This window comes from Strigops habroptila, chromosome 7 (assembly GCF_004027225.2).
Source record: "Strigops habroptila isolate Jane chromosome 7, bStrHab1.2.pri, whole genome shotgun sequence".
NCBI classification, from domain to species: domain Eukaryota; kingdom Metazoa; phylum Chordata; class Aves; order Psittaciformes; family Psittacidae; genus Strigops; species Strigops habroptila.
Window position 1 is genome coordinate 58,140,180 of NC_044283.2, and position 16,889 is coordinate 58,157,068.

Below are 16,889 nucleotides of genomic sequence, written 5' to 3' on the forward strand. Positions count from 1 at the left end.
TCCCCTTTTAAAGTACTTTTTTCAGAGGCTCAGCTATAAGGCATACTCAGAGCCATGAGCTGGCAGACTAGCTTGCATCTTAAGAACATATTTCATTTTAATGGTTTCATTTTTAAATTGTTTCAACTCTTTGAATTAATGGAGATTAAAAAGAGATGAGACTGACATAAAATGCAAAGTAGAGTACTTTTCTTGTTTTAACCTGCCTTTTAGCTAGAATCAGGTTATATTTATTTTCAAGAAACTCAATAGTACCCAATTAATAGCACGACTGTAAACTTTGTGGAAATTGATCATCAAATGTCTTAAGTGGAAAGAGCCACCAACCCTTTCTTGAGCCTGACCACTGATAAACAGCATCAGGCAAGGCCTCACAGATAATATTCAGTCAGTAGGGATTTGCTTTTCCCTTGCAAGAAATTTCCCCTTCAGTGGCCATTCTCTACAGCACCATTTCTGCCCAAATGGGAAAACAGAGATGCTTTGACCGAGAGATGCACTTCCCTGCTAACTCTCTGCTAAGCCATTTGAGTTCGCAGTGATGATATCAGGAGCTGAGTAATCAACATGAGTTTTCATCCTAGCACCATGGGCACACACGATTATGTGCCCTCCCTGACCAAAGGACTAAAGTTTATTGCAGACTTGCTACATGTGGGGACTGATCAGAAGATTGCAGAGCTCTGCATTTGGCTTGGAAGCTAGTGCCTGGAGGATGCTACTGCATACATATAAAAATATTAATACTTTGTTCTCTGTAATGGCCCACAAAGGGGATGACATAGTTTTATTCTGCCAATATGCAGAGGATTAAGGGTTTCTGCTTGACGCCACTAACAACCTGAACAGAAGAATTACAGTAATTCCACTAAAACCATGCCAAATCCAAGGGACTGGCTGATGGCATGTTCATTTTTCTTGAAAAATGTAACCAGCACAATCCTACAAACAGGACTTCAACCAGATAGGCAAGGAGGTTCGACTTAAATAATGGGCTTATAGGAACCATTTTTCATAATACCTCTCAGCATTTTGAGATCTAAATCCTTGACATAGAGCAGTTCTAAAGGGAGCTCAAAGAATAGCTGTTAGCATGTCAAATATAGATGAAACTCATGCTTTCTTTTGTGTTGCTCACAGAACTCCATTTTTAGTGCAAAGTGTCTCACAGCAAACAATAGTAAGATACTCCACTGAAACCTTGCACTGCTTTAGCCATTAGGTCACCATGCAAACACTGTTGTCATGCCTTCAATTAGCAACACTTTTCCTATGTCAATACCATTATTAATACCCTGAAATACTAATTTTGATTACTAATTAAGAGCCAAATGTACTGAAAAATTATTCATGTGTAGTTATTAGGAGTAATGTACTGAATGCAATTACATGTCAAGCACTTGACTTGTTCTTCCCACAACACCTCTTGTGCCAGAAAATACCCTGAAAAATTCAGCAACACTTACAGGCTTTCCATACCCAGGATACCTCTAGGTTGGAATAAATTCTTACGCCCTGGCTCTGCAACACAGGAATCTGTCTACATGGCATATATCTTCATTACCATTTCCAGATGCAGTAGTCACACTTAGCAGTAATGGTCATTATACAGAAATTCAGCAAACCTTCTGCAAAACCTTTTGCAATGTGAATGCAAATTCTTGACTGGGAATTCAGATCCTCCCTAAAACTAAGCCTGGCACCACAAGGAATGATGAAGACTGGGTTTGGGTTTTTTTTGTATTTTCATAAATGTAAATGTTATTCTGAACACAAATTATTAATTGTTTAAAGGAGATTACTGGCCATCTGTTTAAACAGCACAGAAAACAGTGAATGTGCATTTGAGAAAGACTCCACTTACAAGTTCACTAAGAGCTTTGATATTTAGGTATTTCAGAGGTAAAATCGGGATGCAGTCAGCATCAAGATAACTGATTAGTAGTACTTACAGCAGGTATTATTTATATTGCATGACACTAACCCAACTCTTTTAAACCCACAGTCAAGCAATGATAGCTGTAATTCTGTACATGTACATAGAGACTAAGTACCTGCATTTTCTCATGCACACACACAAATTGGTGTGTACATACTGGATTAAAAAACAACAGTCAGCAAACAAAGAATATTAAATACTGTACCTTTGAGTCATAATCTTATAGGCATCTGGCAGATAACAGCGGATATTCTCCATCTGAGCAGGATCAGAGTCACAGATTTTATCATCAGTCCTCCCATAGTTGGCACTTTCGATCATGATAACATCTGTTCCCGGGCAGCGAAGCTCTATAGGGTAACTCTCGCAGGACAGCTCCCTTCGGACCACAGCCATGGGGACCGGGGCACGGCTGAAAGCTGCAAGGATTAACACAGAAAGACAGCAAACATTTACTTTCCACACTGAGGCAAGGATTAAAAGCAGAACGACATTTAGCAGCAGGTTTTATCCATATGCTGTACTGAGATAGTTTTGGTATCATTGAGATATGATCTGCAGAAATGAGGTCCAATCCCTGGCTTGCTGGTGGCCCAGAGAAATCACTTCTCCACCCAGCAACTTGACTTTTTCATCTCAAAAATAAGCTAATGATCCATTTTAAACAGGGCTTTAGAAATCAACAGCAGCTGTGGCATTGTTATTACTTCTACTTATACCAGGTGAAAAAGCTAGTTGGCTTTGATTATACAAAATTACAGTCCTGTGTTGTACCTGATCCACCAGGGGAAATTTTCTGACAACAAGCAATCCAAACACCAGGATCTCACCTGCTCAGCCAGACTGCATCTGTCCTCCTGCAGGTGTAATAACATCTGCATTGCTCCTGTTCCTTTTTCTTGGTCCTTAGAAAACATGAGCTTAATGGCTTTTCCTGTAGCCTGCAGCATGCCAGTGGATGGCCTGCAGGTTCTGGCAACTATCCCAAAGTTTGGACCCTGCAGCAATATTTTCTATGGAAAGGCCAATATATAGGACACTGGGTGATTAAAGTTCAGTCTCAGCTTTGTGTCGGATCTGCCTGGATGTTCAATACTGGCACACACTTGTAAAGTTAATTTAAAGAGCTCTCAGAAATCTTACCTGTTTTAAAAGAAATCCAGGCTACAGTTTGCAAAAGAAAAAAGAAACACACTTTGAGAAACCTTGAAAACAAAGCCCTAAAGTATTAGTGAATAAACTCATGACATGACAAAATGCAATAATGTTTCCGATCTTTACAGCCTCTTTGATCTAAAGATCTTCAACAGCTTAAAAAACTTCAATGTATTAATCCCCCAAATATCCAGATGAAGTATAGACTGTCTTTCTCATCTCAACCACAGAAGGGTTATGCAGCTTCCAGAAGATCTCACAGGAAATACATGGTGAACCTGGGAACCAAATACATTGATTTACCAGCCGAGCATACCAGCCATGAGCGGAAACAATAGCCAACCCTTTTCCTTTCCTTTTTCCACAAGAACGAAAAATCGTCCACACCAAAAAAGTTTCCACAGCTGCAGGGACAATGTGACCTTTCAGCTCCATTTTGTACTCCTTCCAACCATAAAACTCAACATATAAACTAAGCCTGTATCCATGTGATGGTCACAGAGCAGTCAAGGAAGGTTTAACCCTGTACCAGATCAAGAGCCCATCTGCCACCAAGCACCTTTCAAGAACTCACTACCCTCCGGCCCCACTATTAAACCACCAAAGTACCCTCCTCAAAACCAAAAATCCCTTCCATTGTGCTTTTGTCCCATCACATAAAACTTCCACACAGTACATGCACACTAAGTTTGCTTATGGAAATAAAAGCGTACTGATGTTTCTCAGTATACCCCTTAACTGTATCAATGTCGCTCTGTCTGTCTAGCGGACAGCAATCCAACATACTACTCTAACTTCCACGAAGCCTTCTATTAATGTCAGTTGTCTCGTTTAGATTTGTATTATTGAAAGATAAACATTCTCATTTTTGTAAGTTTGCAGGGATTACTCTAGTATTAGATCCTTACCGATGTGCCAGAAGTTGCGGACTAATCGCAAAACCCCCAAGACAGATATGCAATTATTTTTGAATAACAGCTTCTAAAATTACATAGCTTTAGGGTTTGGATCATATAAGATGCCCTCCATCCACAAGATCAGAGAAACAGTTTTGCCCTGAGCTCATATTGCACCATACATTTGTGTAATGCAGTAAATTCTTACTGTGCCCACGTTCTCCTGTTACAGAAGGCAGGAAGCCAGGATGGCAAGCGCAAATCTCTGAAATGCAATACCTCATTCTTACCCTTGGTTTTACATTACTAATAACGACAAGGTGAGTGGAGGAAGGATGCAACAAAGTTAGAGACAATAGTTGATCGAAGTGAAGCTCATCAGAAAGGCAGTCAGTAAGCCCAGCAAATTTAGCCTCCCCTACAAACACTATCAAGAGGTTTTAAGTCTGTTTAAAAGGGTTTGTCCACAGCAGCCCCTGTTCTGCAAAACACCATACTCTATGGCAATAGTGGGGAGTTTACATTTGCCTACATCACCTTTGGCATTGACAAGCCCAGTTAGGAGCTAAACTCTAGAAGGTAATTTCAAAAGAAACCAAGTTTGTCCAAAATGAACACTGAAGTCAAAGCAAAGAATCTGATTCTACTCTCAGACAGTCCACGTGAACTAAGATTCACACTCTGATGCAGTTACTTTGAAATTACTGAAATGTGATTGGAACCAAAGCTTCTAAAATATCTTTGTACGTAGGCATGTATCAATTAGTAACACATTTTTCAGAAGTATTTAGAGTTGAAAAATGCAACCATAAACAAACATCTGAGGCCAGGCTGTTGATTTGGAAAAGAGCTTTGGTGAGCTCTCTTTCTGAGCCTCTACCATACTAAACCTGAGCAGACTGCTGACACGGGAGGCAGAAGGTTTCTAGCAGCTTTTGGCACAAAACTGATGCCAAGTGCCCTCCCTCCTCCTGCTATATGCATAGATGACTTCTATTTACTGCCAAGAAAATGGCAAAATGAGGTTTACAGTCAATACTAGCTGTTCAGGGTTATTGTTTGGACCAGTCCTTGGACAATTTGGATCCTTTTCTCTAGGAGGCTAATGTAGACTACAGAAATGGCAAAGACAATTGCTAACACTATTTTTTTACTATAGAAAACAAAACTTAAACCTCTGACTCACACGCTTCAGAAAATATATTTTTTTATGTTAATTCTTACACATTTTTGCAGTAACTATTCTATATTTTCAAAGAAAGCATACATTAAATGCAGCGGTGAAAGAAAAACCTCAAAATCACAGAAACTAACTGAGAATTGACTCGTACAACCTATTTATTTTTATCAAATGCAATCCTGTACATATGTAGCTAATCTTAGCTCTTGTGTTTTGTTGGAAATAAGACGTTAGGAACTCCTACCACCAATATGATTTTATTAAAACAGAAGTTTATCTGAGGGCAAAGATAGCAGCCTAATCTCACAGTAGCTCTGTCGACAATGATGATGCAGTACTTCAAGCTTCTGGTGGAGGATTTCACAGTTAATACGAAAATACAACGGTTTAGTAAAAGCTGTTATATGTTTCTGAACCAGGTGTGAGAACACATTTCTTATATCTTGGACAGCTCTTACTGTACATGAGACTTTATGGCACAGATTTACTAAAATTGCATGAATGTCAGCCCCCAGTAACTCCCCAGAAAAAAACAAACTCAAACCAAATACTCCTCCCCAAAAATAACAGCTCGTATACAGCTTCCCATTAAAGAATCTCTGGACAGATGCAAATATTTCCAGATGTGGCTTTACTGGAATTCACCTTTTTGTTTCTCACATAATCACTTAATTGTTTGCCATTAGAAGGACAGCTTTCTCTTACAGACATCTTACTATGGTATAGAATCATGGAATAGTTAGGGTTGGAAAGGACCTTAAGATCATCTAATTACAACCCCTTTGCCATGGGCAGAGACACCTCACTCTAGACCATGTCACCGAAGGCTCTGTCCAACCTGGCCTTGAACACTGCCAGGGATGGAGCATTTACCACTTCTTTGGGCAACCTGTTCGAGTGCCTCACCACCCTCACAGTAAAGAGCCTTACCCTTATATCCAAACTGAACTTCCCCTGTTTAAGTTTGAACCCGTTACCCCTTGTCCTATCACTACAGTCCTTGAATCATGTACCATGGAGTCAACATTTATTTGCTGGTTATATGGCATAAAAGAAATGTGACACTCTGGACAAACTGTAGGAATAGTTGAATACTGTAATACAATATGACAAGAGAAAGCAATGGTGTGTTTTCCATTCTGCCATCCTTCACCAAATCAGTTGCTCTGCATGGCTTTTTTTTGCGCGTATCTGCAGTAAATATTCTGAAGGGAGATTAGAGGTTGAATCTTTATTCCTTGTAAGCACATTTCTCGATGTTGCATCCCTATATGATAATCTTACTTAAACATTTTTACCAGTTTTCTTGTGAAGAGCAAAGATTTTTTTGCCTTTTGCTATGAAATAATATACATCAAAGTCCATCCATAAAATACGCAGCACAATTGTATTAATTCATTAGTACACTTCTCTCTCCTTTGAGCAGCTTCCTATCTTTGCAGCCTTTTGCTGAACTCCTTATTTAATCTCCTAAATAAGTGACCTAATTGTTGGCTTGAAGTCAAGAGGAGCTGATGGCTGCTCACTACTTTGGAAAACAGGTGTCTTTTTCCAGGATCCTATGTGCAGACAGCTATCTAAATACATATGGCAGAACTTACAGATTTTGAAAAACACTCTTTTTAACATTTTAAATGTGTGCCAATTTGAGTTTTCTAAGTGCAGCCATTTGGTGGAAAATCTTCCTCCTGAGCTTTTGCAGGGAAAAGTGAGAGCAAAGGGTGAAACAGCAACAGATAATGACAGTATTTTATCTGGGCGATTTAGAACTTCTTTGTCTCTGCTAATTTCAGGAGCTGGAAAATTAAGTAAGTCATCAAAATCTTGTGCTTTTTCTCCCCCTCGCTTTTGACCTCAGAACATAATTGCCTCTTGTCATGCCTGCAGGGCATGAGCTTGTAGTTATCACTGTGTGCTTAATCAAATGCTGAAATAGCCTTTAAATTATGTGTCTTCTTGGCTGCTAGACACTTGTTGAGCACTGTTACGTTTAGAGGCATGATGGTAATAGATGTACTTTTAAAAGAAAAGTGTGGGATGATGCTTTTAATTAGGTTTTATATGCAATTTTCCCAGAAAAAATCATGTTCTGGCTCAGAATTTTCAGGGTGAAATTTCAGTGCATATTTTAAGGTAGTGAAACAAAAGCTGGAAATAGATAATTATTTTCACAATCTCTGCGCATGATTTGGTCTGCCCAGCTAAATATGTGATTTACTGTTCCCAAAGACAAATACAGTATGCTGGGGGAAGAGGTTTCCTACTAATTTGGAGGAATGCTTCTGTGTTTGTAATTTTGCAGCACTTAATACTCCCACAGTTCACCTTAACTCTGTGGGGAAAAAAAAATAACAAAGTAATAATAAAAAAAATCCCTCCCTCCCCTTATTCTAAAGCTTACTCAGATATGGGTACAAGCTGAAACCTCTTTCAGTTGTAGAGTCAATAGGCCCTATATGATTCTGTCACTCCCTGAAAAGAAGTACACGCTCAAGTGCTTTTCTAAGTCAGGGCTCTACTTTTCCCTATTAAGATACAAAGTCTCATTAGTGCATTCATTTGCAGCGTGCAAACACAGCTCAGTGCTTCTTCTCTGTCTCCCTTTTCCTTAAGCCAAATTATACCTGGTCTCTGATCTCAACGATGACACCAGTAGCAAACAAAACTCAGGTTAAAGACAGCGACAACAAACATTTCTCCAATGCACTATATTCCCATTCGTGAGTATTTTCATTGCTAACAAATATCAATCTTGTTCTGACAAGCTTAAAAAAACCTGGTTGGTTCAAAGTTCTCTGAAAAATTGTAATTAATACACAAATATGGAAATACTATTCTTTCTCCCACTTTCTCTACCTATGCTGACAACAAATTAAATAGCAAATAACTCTGTCTTTTCTAGGGTAACGGTGGAAAAGCCTTTCTTCTGCTTTTAGCCTGCAGAGAAACTAAAGATGCATTCTATAGTCAACAGCTAGTGCCAAGACATTGCAGAAAATGCTTGCAACATCCGTATCCAGCTCCCCTGGGACGGAAATGAAGAGTGAAGGCAGCCGGTGTGGCCAAACGGCTGGAACCATCAGCAATGCCAGGATGGAGCCGGACAATGCTGGTCTCCACTCCCAGCTTCCCCCTCTGTGCCTCAGTTGATTACTGTCTCCTCTATAAAAAGTGGGAAAATTATCTCATTTCCTCCATAAAGCACTCCAAAATCTGCTAGGGAAAGCACGAGAACAAGGTAAATTCTTCTGAAAGTAAAGAATTAGGCTTCAGAGTGGGTTTCCCCATGTGACTCAAACACCCACATTTCCCCAGGCTATCCTGGACTCTCTTATTTTATAGAGGTTATAAAAAAAGAATAATAATTGCAACCTTCCTTTGGGCACCTTCACCAGAAGCAGTGATCCCCTTTACCCAGCATACAGCCACCCATGAACAGACTTCACAAATAGCTAGAGCATGCCCTTACCAGATGGGATGGAGTATACAAAAAAAGACAGAAGAGAGACACTTTGCTGTGCAACACCCCAGCCATGGCAACCAAATTAAAGCTAAAACACTCTTTATGCCCTTCCCTGTACATTTTATGTGGAGATTGAGGTCAACTATCTTATGGTTCCATAAAATGCTTAATCTATCCCTATTATAACACTGAAGTGACACTTGCTATGGATTTGCTCCCAGGTTATGTGAGTGAAAATACAATAGATGTTCAGCAGCATGTTTATATTGGACACCTTCCCCTATGATGAAGAGGATACAAAAGAGAAGAGTGTAGCAAACAGAACAGGTTTTCTATATGGGCTCCCAAACCCACACAGAGACATGTCCATTTTCCAAGGTGACACAGCCAAGGATGCAAACAGGAGCATAACTAAAAGCCTAGACAAGCCCAAATGGCACATCTCTGAAGCAATTCTTTGCCCTCAAGCACCAGTCTCCCAGAAAGTATCTTTTATTTCCATGCAGATACCCTTCTTCCCCATTTCTAGATACCCTAGAGGTCAGCTCTAAAAAGGGCAATGCAGAAACAACTGGCCCTTTCAACCACCCATTGGCAGCCCAGAAAGCCAGATGACTAAGCACCAGACATCTACATCCTGGGGCACTTCTGCTGCTCACACTTCATACCATTGATATTCCTCATTTCCTTGCCACGCTCAGCTGGTAAATACCCTTCTTCTCTCCCCTCATTTTCCCAAACCCTAACTCAAAGTATGGAGAGGCTATTCTCATTAGTAAGAAATAATAGATTTTCTTACGCTTGCTAAGTATTAGATTGGCTTTTCCTACAGGGGTAAAGAGAAAATAAATCCACCAGAAGAAAGAGGAAGTAGATACATTCGCACCTAAGGATGGGTGTTTTCAAGGGAAAGGGGTCATTGCAAGGAAAGGAGATTAAATGATGAACAAGCAAGACCACAGAAACCAGATGGTAACTATGAATGGAATAGTCTGACAGTAGGAATTGGCTGAGGACATGTAAAAGGGAGACAGGCAAGCAGGCAGACTGGCCCAGGGAGATGTGGGATTGAACTGAACCAGACCTAGGTGAAGAAAGCAGTGCAACAAGCAGTACTGCGCTCTCTCTCTGTTTCCCCATTCCCATTCTCATTAGTGAGTGATGGGAAATACTCAGAGAATTGCAACAAATGTTCTTTCGACAAGCCACCTTTTTACAAATCTCCCACTTACAGAAAGGTAAGTACCTCTGCAGCTAATATTTACACTGGAGCTCACTGCAAGGCAAGGCATCACTATGGGTCACCGTTACCCTCCATGCTGTTAAGGAGGCAGTGGTCTACAGTAAGCCAAATCTACCAAGTCACTGTTGTCAAAGGGAGAGTGGGTCCTTGCTTCCACCTGCCAGGCATATATCCTGTCATGGTTCAGTTGCTGGACCTGCACCCAGTTCTGGTGCTCGCTGGACCCCTTTCATGAGGCAGGTCAACTCAGTCCACAAAGAAACTAAATGAGGGAGGAAGAGAGGAGAAGAGAGGTTTCTGCTGGGCTGGTAGAGTTGAAACAGCTCAGAAAAAAGGTCAGATAAGGTCATAGAAAAGAAGCAAAATATTTTAGAAGCAAGGAGGTAAGGCTGAATTTAAGGTGCTTTTCAAAAAATACATGACAACCTACCTTCAAATCAGAGGTCAGAAGCACAGTCCCAGCTCAAGCTAAATGTCACTTAATTTAATTAAAAGCAGAGGCAACAGGCTGAGAACAACGGACAGATGAAACGCTATCTATAAGGGGAAGGTTGAATACAAGTGCATTAATATTAGGCCCCATCGTGGGAAAAAGGTATTCCCAAGTATCCTTCCCATCACAGCGGATCATCTAATTTGTAACAACATGCACGCACAAGAAGATACTCAGGTATGATCGCTCTTGAAATTCACAGGCTTCCTTCACATGAATTAACTTTCAAGCGTAGGAAAATGGTGCACAGACAGGGAAAGCACCTGAGGTTAAAGCCCTGCACTTCAGTGCTTACGTATGATATATAATCAACCCTTATGCTAAACTTGCCCTCCAGTCTAACAGTGACATTACTTCAAACATCAGGGTTTCAGAACCTAGTTCATAACACTGAGACATTTGTGTTCTCAATAAAGGAAGCTTTAGGTTCCGTGCCACAACTCCACATATCATGACTCACACCAGCGTCTTCAATAAGGAAGGCCATGCCATTTATTACTTATCCAACTCAGCTACTGCTGTTACAACAGACACTTCACTGTCTCAAAAAAGAAAACCAAACCAAACCAGAAAAACCAAACCAACCCCAAAACCCAAACCCAAAACAGTGAAGCTTTGATATCACTGAACAACTTTGAAGTCTCAAATTCAATGCAACACAAATTAATATGGTGAAGCAAGTAAAATTTCAGTAATAACAAAATTCACCCCATTTTAAACTACTCCACTGTAGCTTTTCATTGTAGCCATTAAGATTAATTTTATTAGCCAGTAAGGTTATTTTTTTTTCCTCAGATAAAAACTTATAAACCACCATAGTAGATACAATCATAGAGACAGTTAAACAAACAAGTATGAGAACATTAAGTAAAAAGAATGTTTGGTTTTGGACTTCATATTAAATTGTAAGTTCATTTAATATTACACTTCATTATTGTTTCCATTTAAAACACTATCTTAATTGCCTACCCTTGCTAAAATAAGGCAAATCTGGAATAGCTTTCCTGTTACCAGTAGAGCTTTTTTAGCTATGTCATCAGATTGGGCTTCAGCAGGATCGAGTGGTGTCCCCAGACGGGTAACACCTAAGGGCTGAAGACATGCTCTTCTCTATCATTTGCACCACCAGGCACTGGGAGGTGGCAGCCCTGAGATACAAGCAAGGAGGATGAGGATAATCTGAGGGACCAAGACCCAGATGCATCCTCACAAGCCAGAGATGGTCTGCCATGGACGATGGCTGCATACAACAGAGCACAGATCTGACTTTTATCTCACAACAGGAAAAAAAAAACCTAGCCAAACAACCACCACTATGAAAAAAAAAAGAATAAACTAAAAAAAAATCCAACTCAACCAAACAAGACAGAGCTCAACCAAACTCAGCAGATTCAGAAATCCTTTTTAAGGCTGACGCAGATCAGACAGGTTGGATGTATTTGGCACTTTGCTGAAATGCAGAATGACAGCAAACAATAGATTCCTACCGAGTAACACCTCCTCAAAGTTAAATTTTGATTTATAGTTCCCTGAATAGCCTCTGAAGGAAAACATTAAAGCTCTTGCAGAAATATCTGCATTATTAAAGGCACTTATAAACAGCAGACTGAGGATTACTTTGTACTGTTCATGGATTTGTTTATTAGAGCGGCAAAGCTATTTTAAGTTTGTATTGTCCAGAAAGATAAACTGTGTGAAATATGACGAACTGTCCAGAGAAAAAGACAGGCAGGAAAAACAGAAGAATTTTGCCTTAAGTATTAGAGCCTGTCATTCAAATACCTGTATAAACGTCTGTGGCCTCAAATATTTACCATTTAAACCAATTGCTTTACATCACTGAAGGCCAAGAATGACTCCTTTACAGTTAATTTTACAAAAATTTACCTAAACCTTGAAGTCTAGCCATCTTCAGGAAGTAATCTGGCTAAATTGTAGATTGTTAAATAACTAACTGTGATTTTTCTTGGTGTTTCAGCCATCACAGCTCTTTTGAATCTCTGCCATAAATAAAAACAGAGAATTTGTTATTTCCACTAGCCATAACTCTGGGAAAGTTTTATAAAGAAGTCTGAGACTGCTTTAAGATCTTGCCTCCTCCCGCAATATATGATTGCGGTCCATCATATATTTTATATGATATTTACTTACATATTTGCTTTACATATTTATATGTATTTTATATATATACACACACTTCTATAATTGCATGATATATATGTATAAGGCAAAATGGAAGGTGCAGTTTTCTACGTGGAAAGATGAAATTTGGGGTCCCCTATGCAGCACACCTTAAAGGTCACTGATTTTTTAGTAACCAGTGGGTATGTATCAGCAAGATGTGTGAGTAATCTACAAAGATAACCCAGTCTCCAACTGCTGGATGACAATTTCCATAGCATGACATCTATGAGCTCCATCTCAGAAACAGAAGCATGGAAATATAATTTCCTTTTTGCTGATATGCTAACAGGAGGGCTGTGGCAAGCCATTTTTTGCAACCCTCTGAATCACGACTCTCCCCAAAGTCTGTGATGTAACTCTCCTCTGACCTCAAACGATCAAAGATTTCACTTCACATATACTGACAGCTAAAAAGAAGTTTGCAGAAGCATACGCCTTCATCTGATCAGTGGCAAACTTTATTCACTTCACCCCTAGTCTTGAAAATATAGAACAACAGGAGAATTAAATTTGTGGGATGAGCTCAAATACACACACTTGCTCCAGGTGGAAATGTATTCCAAATAAGAGCAGATTTTTAGAGAAATCACATATTTTTTGCTTCTAGATATGCCTTCTTCTCAGCGGAAAACAGCTAAACACTAAAACTAATGAATTAAAAATTAATTTCACAAAATAGTTCACTTACTAGGAACCACAACTAAAATCCTGAATGAAGTTTCCTATCACACCAGCCTGCTCACAGCCAACACTGTGGTTAATTATTTTTCCACCTAATGCAGCCTGTGCAAACATTGCTCCAGAAACACTATATACATACATACGTGTGTGTATAAATATACATATAAAATACATATGCATGCACAATACTGCCCATTTCAAGGTGAGCCACAAAAAAATATGCCAAGAATGCTCACCTGTAAGCTCCTAGAAACACTCTGAATAGATTAACTGCTCCCAGGAGAGTCAAATGAACAGCTTCAAGAACTCCTGGGATTCACAACAGGGAGGTGGTATTTATCCTGCAGCACCACCAGGACTGCCATTGCCGAGCCAGGACAGCTGGGGCAAAGCAGCATGGACAAACTTGCCTTATAACATTTTTATCTGCAAAAAATACTGTTCATTCTGCCCTCTGCACCCCACAATTTCAGTTTAAAGTAATCAGAGGATGCCAAGATACACATTTCCACTCATTTTCCACTCCAGCCTTCAAAAGTTGTTAACAATAGTCTGCAAAGCATTTTAAAAAGCAACAGTAACAAGTATGAATAGTCACAGAGACATTGTGCTCAGTAAAACAACAACCCAGTACGAGTTAAAAGGCAACCCTGTTTTATGAAAGTCCCTACAGTGCTGGATATTATGATTTATTACTTGTCCTGTGGGAAAGCGCAGGACTCCTTCACAGTCAATCCTTGTGCACGGCTGAACAAAAAGAGGGTCTGTGCCCCAAAGGACACTTTAAAGAAAAGAGGAAATTCATGCAGATTAGGGACAGGAGCTACAATGGCACAGATAAAGATAGCCATCCAGCATGGGTAAAAACACATGCAGATACACTGTATTTGAGGGTACAATGCTCACCAGTTCAATGAAAAAGTGGTTTAAAAAAAAAAAAAAACAATCTAAGTTGCTTCAGGGGAAAAAAAAAAAAACCAACAAACCAACAACACTGCAAAGAACTATGATGGATGGAAGATTTTTTCCCCTTCCTATTTTTTTTTTTTTTTTTTTTGTTCCTTCTGGCAACAAAATCCAGGATCCAATTGCCCAGCAAAACCAGTGAGAGGTATCAGGGCTAAAGGCAAAGAAAAGATTTAGCAAAATAACCTGATGAAAGGCTCCATTCCTCCTTCCCCTATAGATACAGGGTCAGAAAGAGCAGGACTTTTTCAAGCCCCAGACAAGGCAGTGCTGTATGGACACCTGAGGATGCCCAGAAAACACAGAGGAGGCCCTTGGAGAATCAGAATGCCAAAGGTAATTCAGGCATACCCAGGCACTGCGGCTCAGCCATGCGAGAGCATCTGAGGCACAGTTTCCCTGATCAGTGAGAAGAGATGCAGGATCCAGAACTCCAAACAAAGCGGTCCCTGTAGGCCAGTGCAGATTTAAGAGACCTCGAATAACACTGACCTTAGGCTTGCAGGGTGCTGGGTTTGACCTCCCAGGACAGAAGACGGTCTAGGCAGCTTTACTCAGATTGTTTGAGTTCGGCTGATGAGTAAGGTTGAGGGTGCCATCGCATCCAGGGAAGGCATTCTCAGGACCCCAGTCTAGGGTTAGGGGTACCCTCCAATGAGACTGGGAGGCAGTCAGCCTGCAGGCACCAAGACCCACCCCCCCCAGCACTGACCTATGGGGTGACACTTGCCAAACTCTTCTGTACTGTTCCTCCCGAAAGGTTTCTCTGAAGGATTCTTCCAAGTTGAAAAAAGGACCATGGAAAAGTCTCCAGAGAACTGTTTCTAGGAGATTATTAGATTAATTTCTAATGTCATTATGATACGGTACATTTAAGTGCACTTTCTAAATAGTAACATACTTTCATGTAACAAAGGATCCATTTCAGGCCTTTTTTCCTGTACCTGTAATACTCATTTTCTTCTGTACTTATTTCAAGCATTGTTCTTCTAGTTATTTATACTTCACATCTACAATTTTCTGCCCTTTCCAAGAAAAAAATTGTTGCATATTTCCATCATCTTGTGTTTGCTGTTCATATGTTCCAGGAAAGCATCCTGCTGTGACTGTCCTCCAAGGGCACTTTTGGAGCACAAGGAAAAACATTCGTAAAAAAAAAAAACAAACAAACAAACAAAAAAAAAAACAACACAAAACCCAAAAAACTTTTCTACTTAACGGTTTTCCCATTCTCCTCATTATTATGTAATAAAGCATATGTAGCACTAAAAAACTGTTTTGCAGGGGCTGGCGGGAACTACCTGGGCAAAATACCAAAGGTCACTAAGCAAGCCTGTTCTTGAGCCCATCCTCTCATGTAGTTTTTCATGCAACATTTTCCCTGACTGTTTTTGGTGGAGATGCTAACACATGGGATGTTGTGCTTGTAAAGGCTTGCCATAAAGCCCTCAACTGAGATAAGAAATTAGAAGAGCAAGTCCTAAATACCTCTCAGCAATTTTTTCATTGCATTACTATAAGGAAAGTATATACTGGAAAGCTCATATTGTGAGCTTTCCCATAAAGTACTGATGCCTTGGAAAGTAAAATAAGATCCCAGTCCTGACTGGTAACATACACATTTGAAGGTTTTACCCAGGATAGCTCCTTGTAGATTAAACTATCGCACACCAAATTAAACAGAAAAATATTTATGCTTAAAAATGCAGACAGTAAACTGAGAAGTCTGTTTCCAGATGACAAAATCTCCAATTCTGCAATCATGAAATAAAGCTTTTGTTAAACACTTCAAAAAAGAAAAACACAAAAATGCAGTAATAAAATCTCAAAATACAAATGAAATAACAGTGGACCATTAAACTAAGAAAAATTACGCCTGCAAAAATTTTAAAGCAGCAGCAATATTTTTTTAAATAGTAAGGTGTATGAGTCAAAAAAAATCAACCCCCTACAAATATTTAGTAATTCCAGTCTGTATTTGGAAAGAAGCAGGCAGATGTATTCATAATTCACTGTGATAAAGAGATGGTTTTTATTCTATCAAATATTAAGAAAGATATAATAGCAAACAGCTCAGTATTTTTCATTCTGCAGAATTAGATATCTTCTACCTGGGAGTTCAGAATAAAACCCTACAACTCTCTTTGGAAGCCCTTGCTGTTTTTTAACTTGATCTGGGACACTGGCACATTGCTACTAGAAAGCCTTGGGGGGAGGAGGTTGGGGGGTGGAAAATCAAGGCTATAAGACCATTAAAAGTCCAACTGCACACACAAAAAAATCCATTAGCTGTTGCTTCTCAAAAAGTATCATAAATGTGGAATTGTCATCCCAGCTGAACCATTTCTGGAAGTTCAGCAAGAACCTCATCAGTCCAGCATGATTCAACACACTTCTTGATGATACGAAAGAAAATAAACTCAAAGCTTACTAATTTTGCAGTCAGTACAAAAATTGATGAAATATTAAGTAATGACACGGACCTTGTCATTTTGCGGATTGACCTATACACTGTCTGAGCAGACCATGCTTTAACACTGGCAAATATAAGTCCACATAGGAATACAAAAAGTGTTCGCTATATGAGACCAGAGCTTCACAAGCAGTCACTCTGAAACAAGACTGTTTTCATGATTGATAAGAATTTGAACACTACACAGTGGCTCAAAGGGCAAACATGATCTCTGCG

The 16,889-nt window shown here is 39.6% G+C and overlaps 1 protein-coding gene across 22 annotated transcripts in view; it reads right to left on the reverse strand.

The window, feature by feature from the left end:
- Positions 1-16,889, reverse strand: part of ADGRL3 (adhesion G protein-coupled receptor L3) — a 515,916-nt gene that overhangs the window by 272,192 nt on the left and 226,835 nt on the right. For 21 of the 22 annotated variants that reach the window (XM_030492003.1, XM_030492008.1, XM_030492007.1 and 18 more), the window contains exons 4-5: positions 3,083-3,103; positions 2,145-2,358 (exon numbers count right to left, since the gene is read on the reverse strand). In XM_030492003.1, the coding sequence (XP_030347863.1) occupies positions 2,145-2,358; positions 3,083-3,103 (235 nt within the window). The remainder of the gene's footprint in view (positions 1-2,144; positions 2,359-3,082; positions 3,104-16,889) is intronic. The other variant, XM_030491990.1, reaches the window with a different exon arrangement.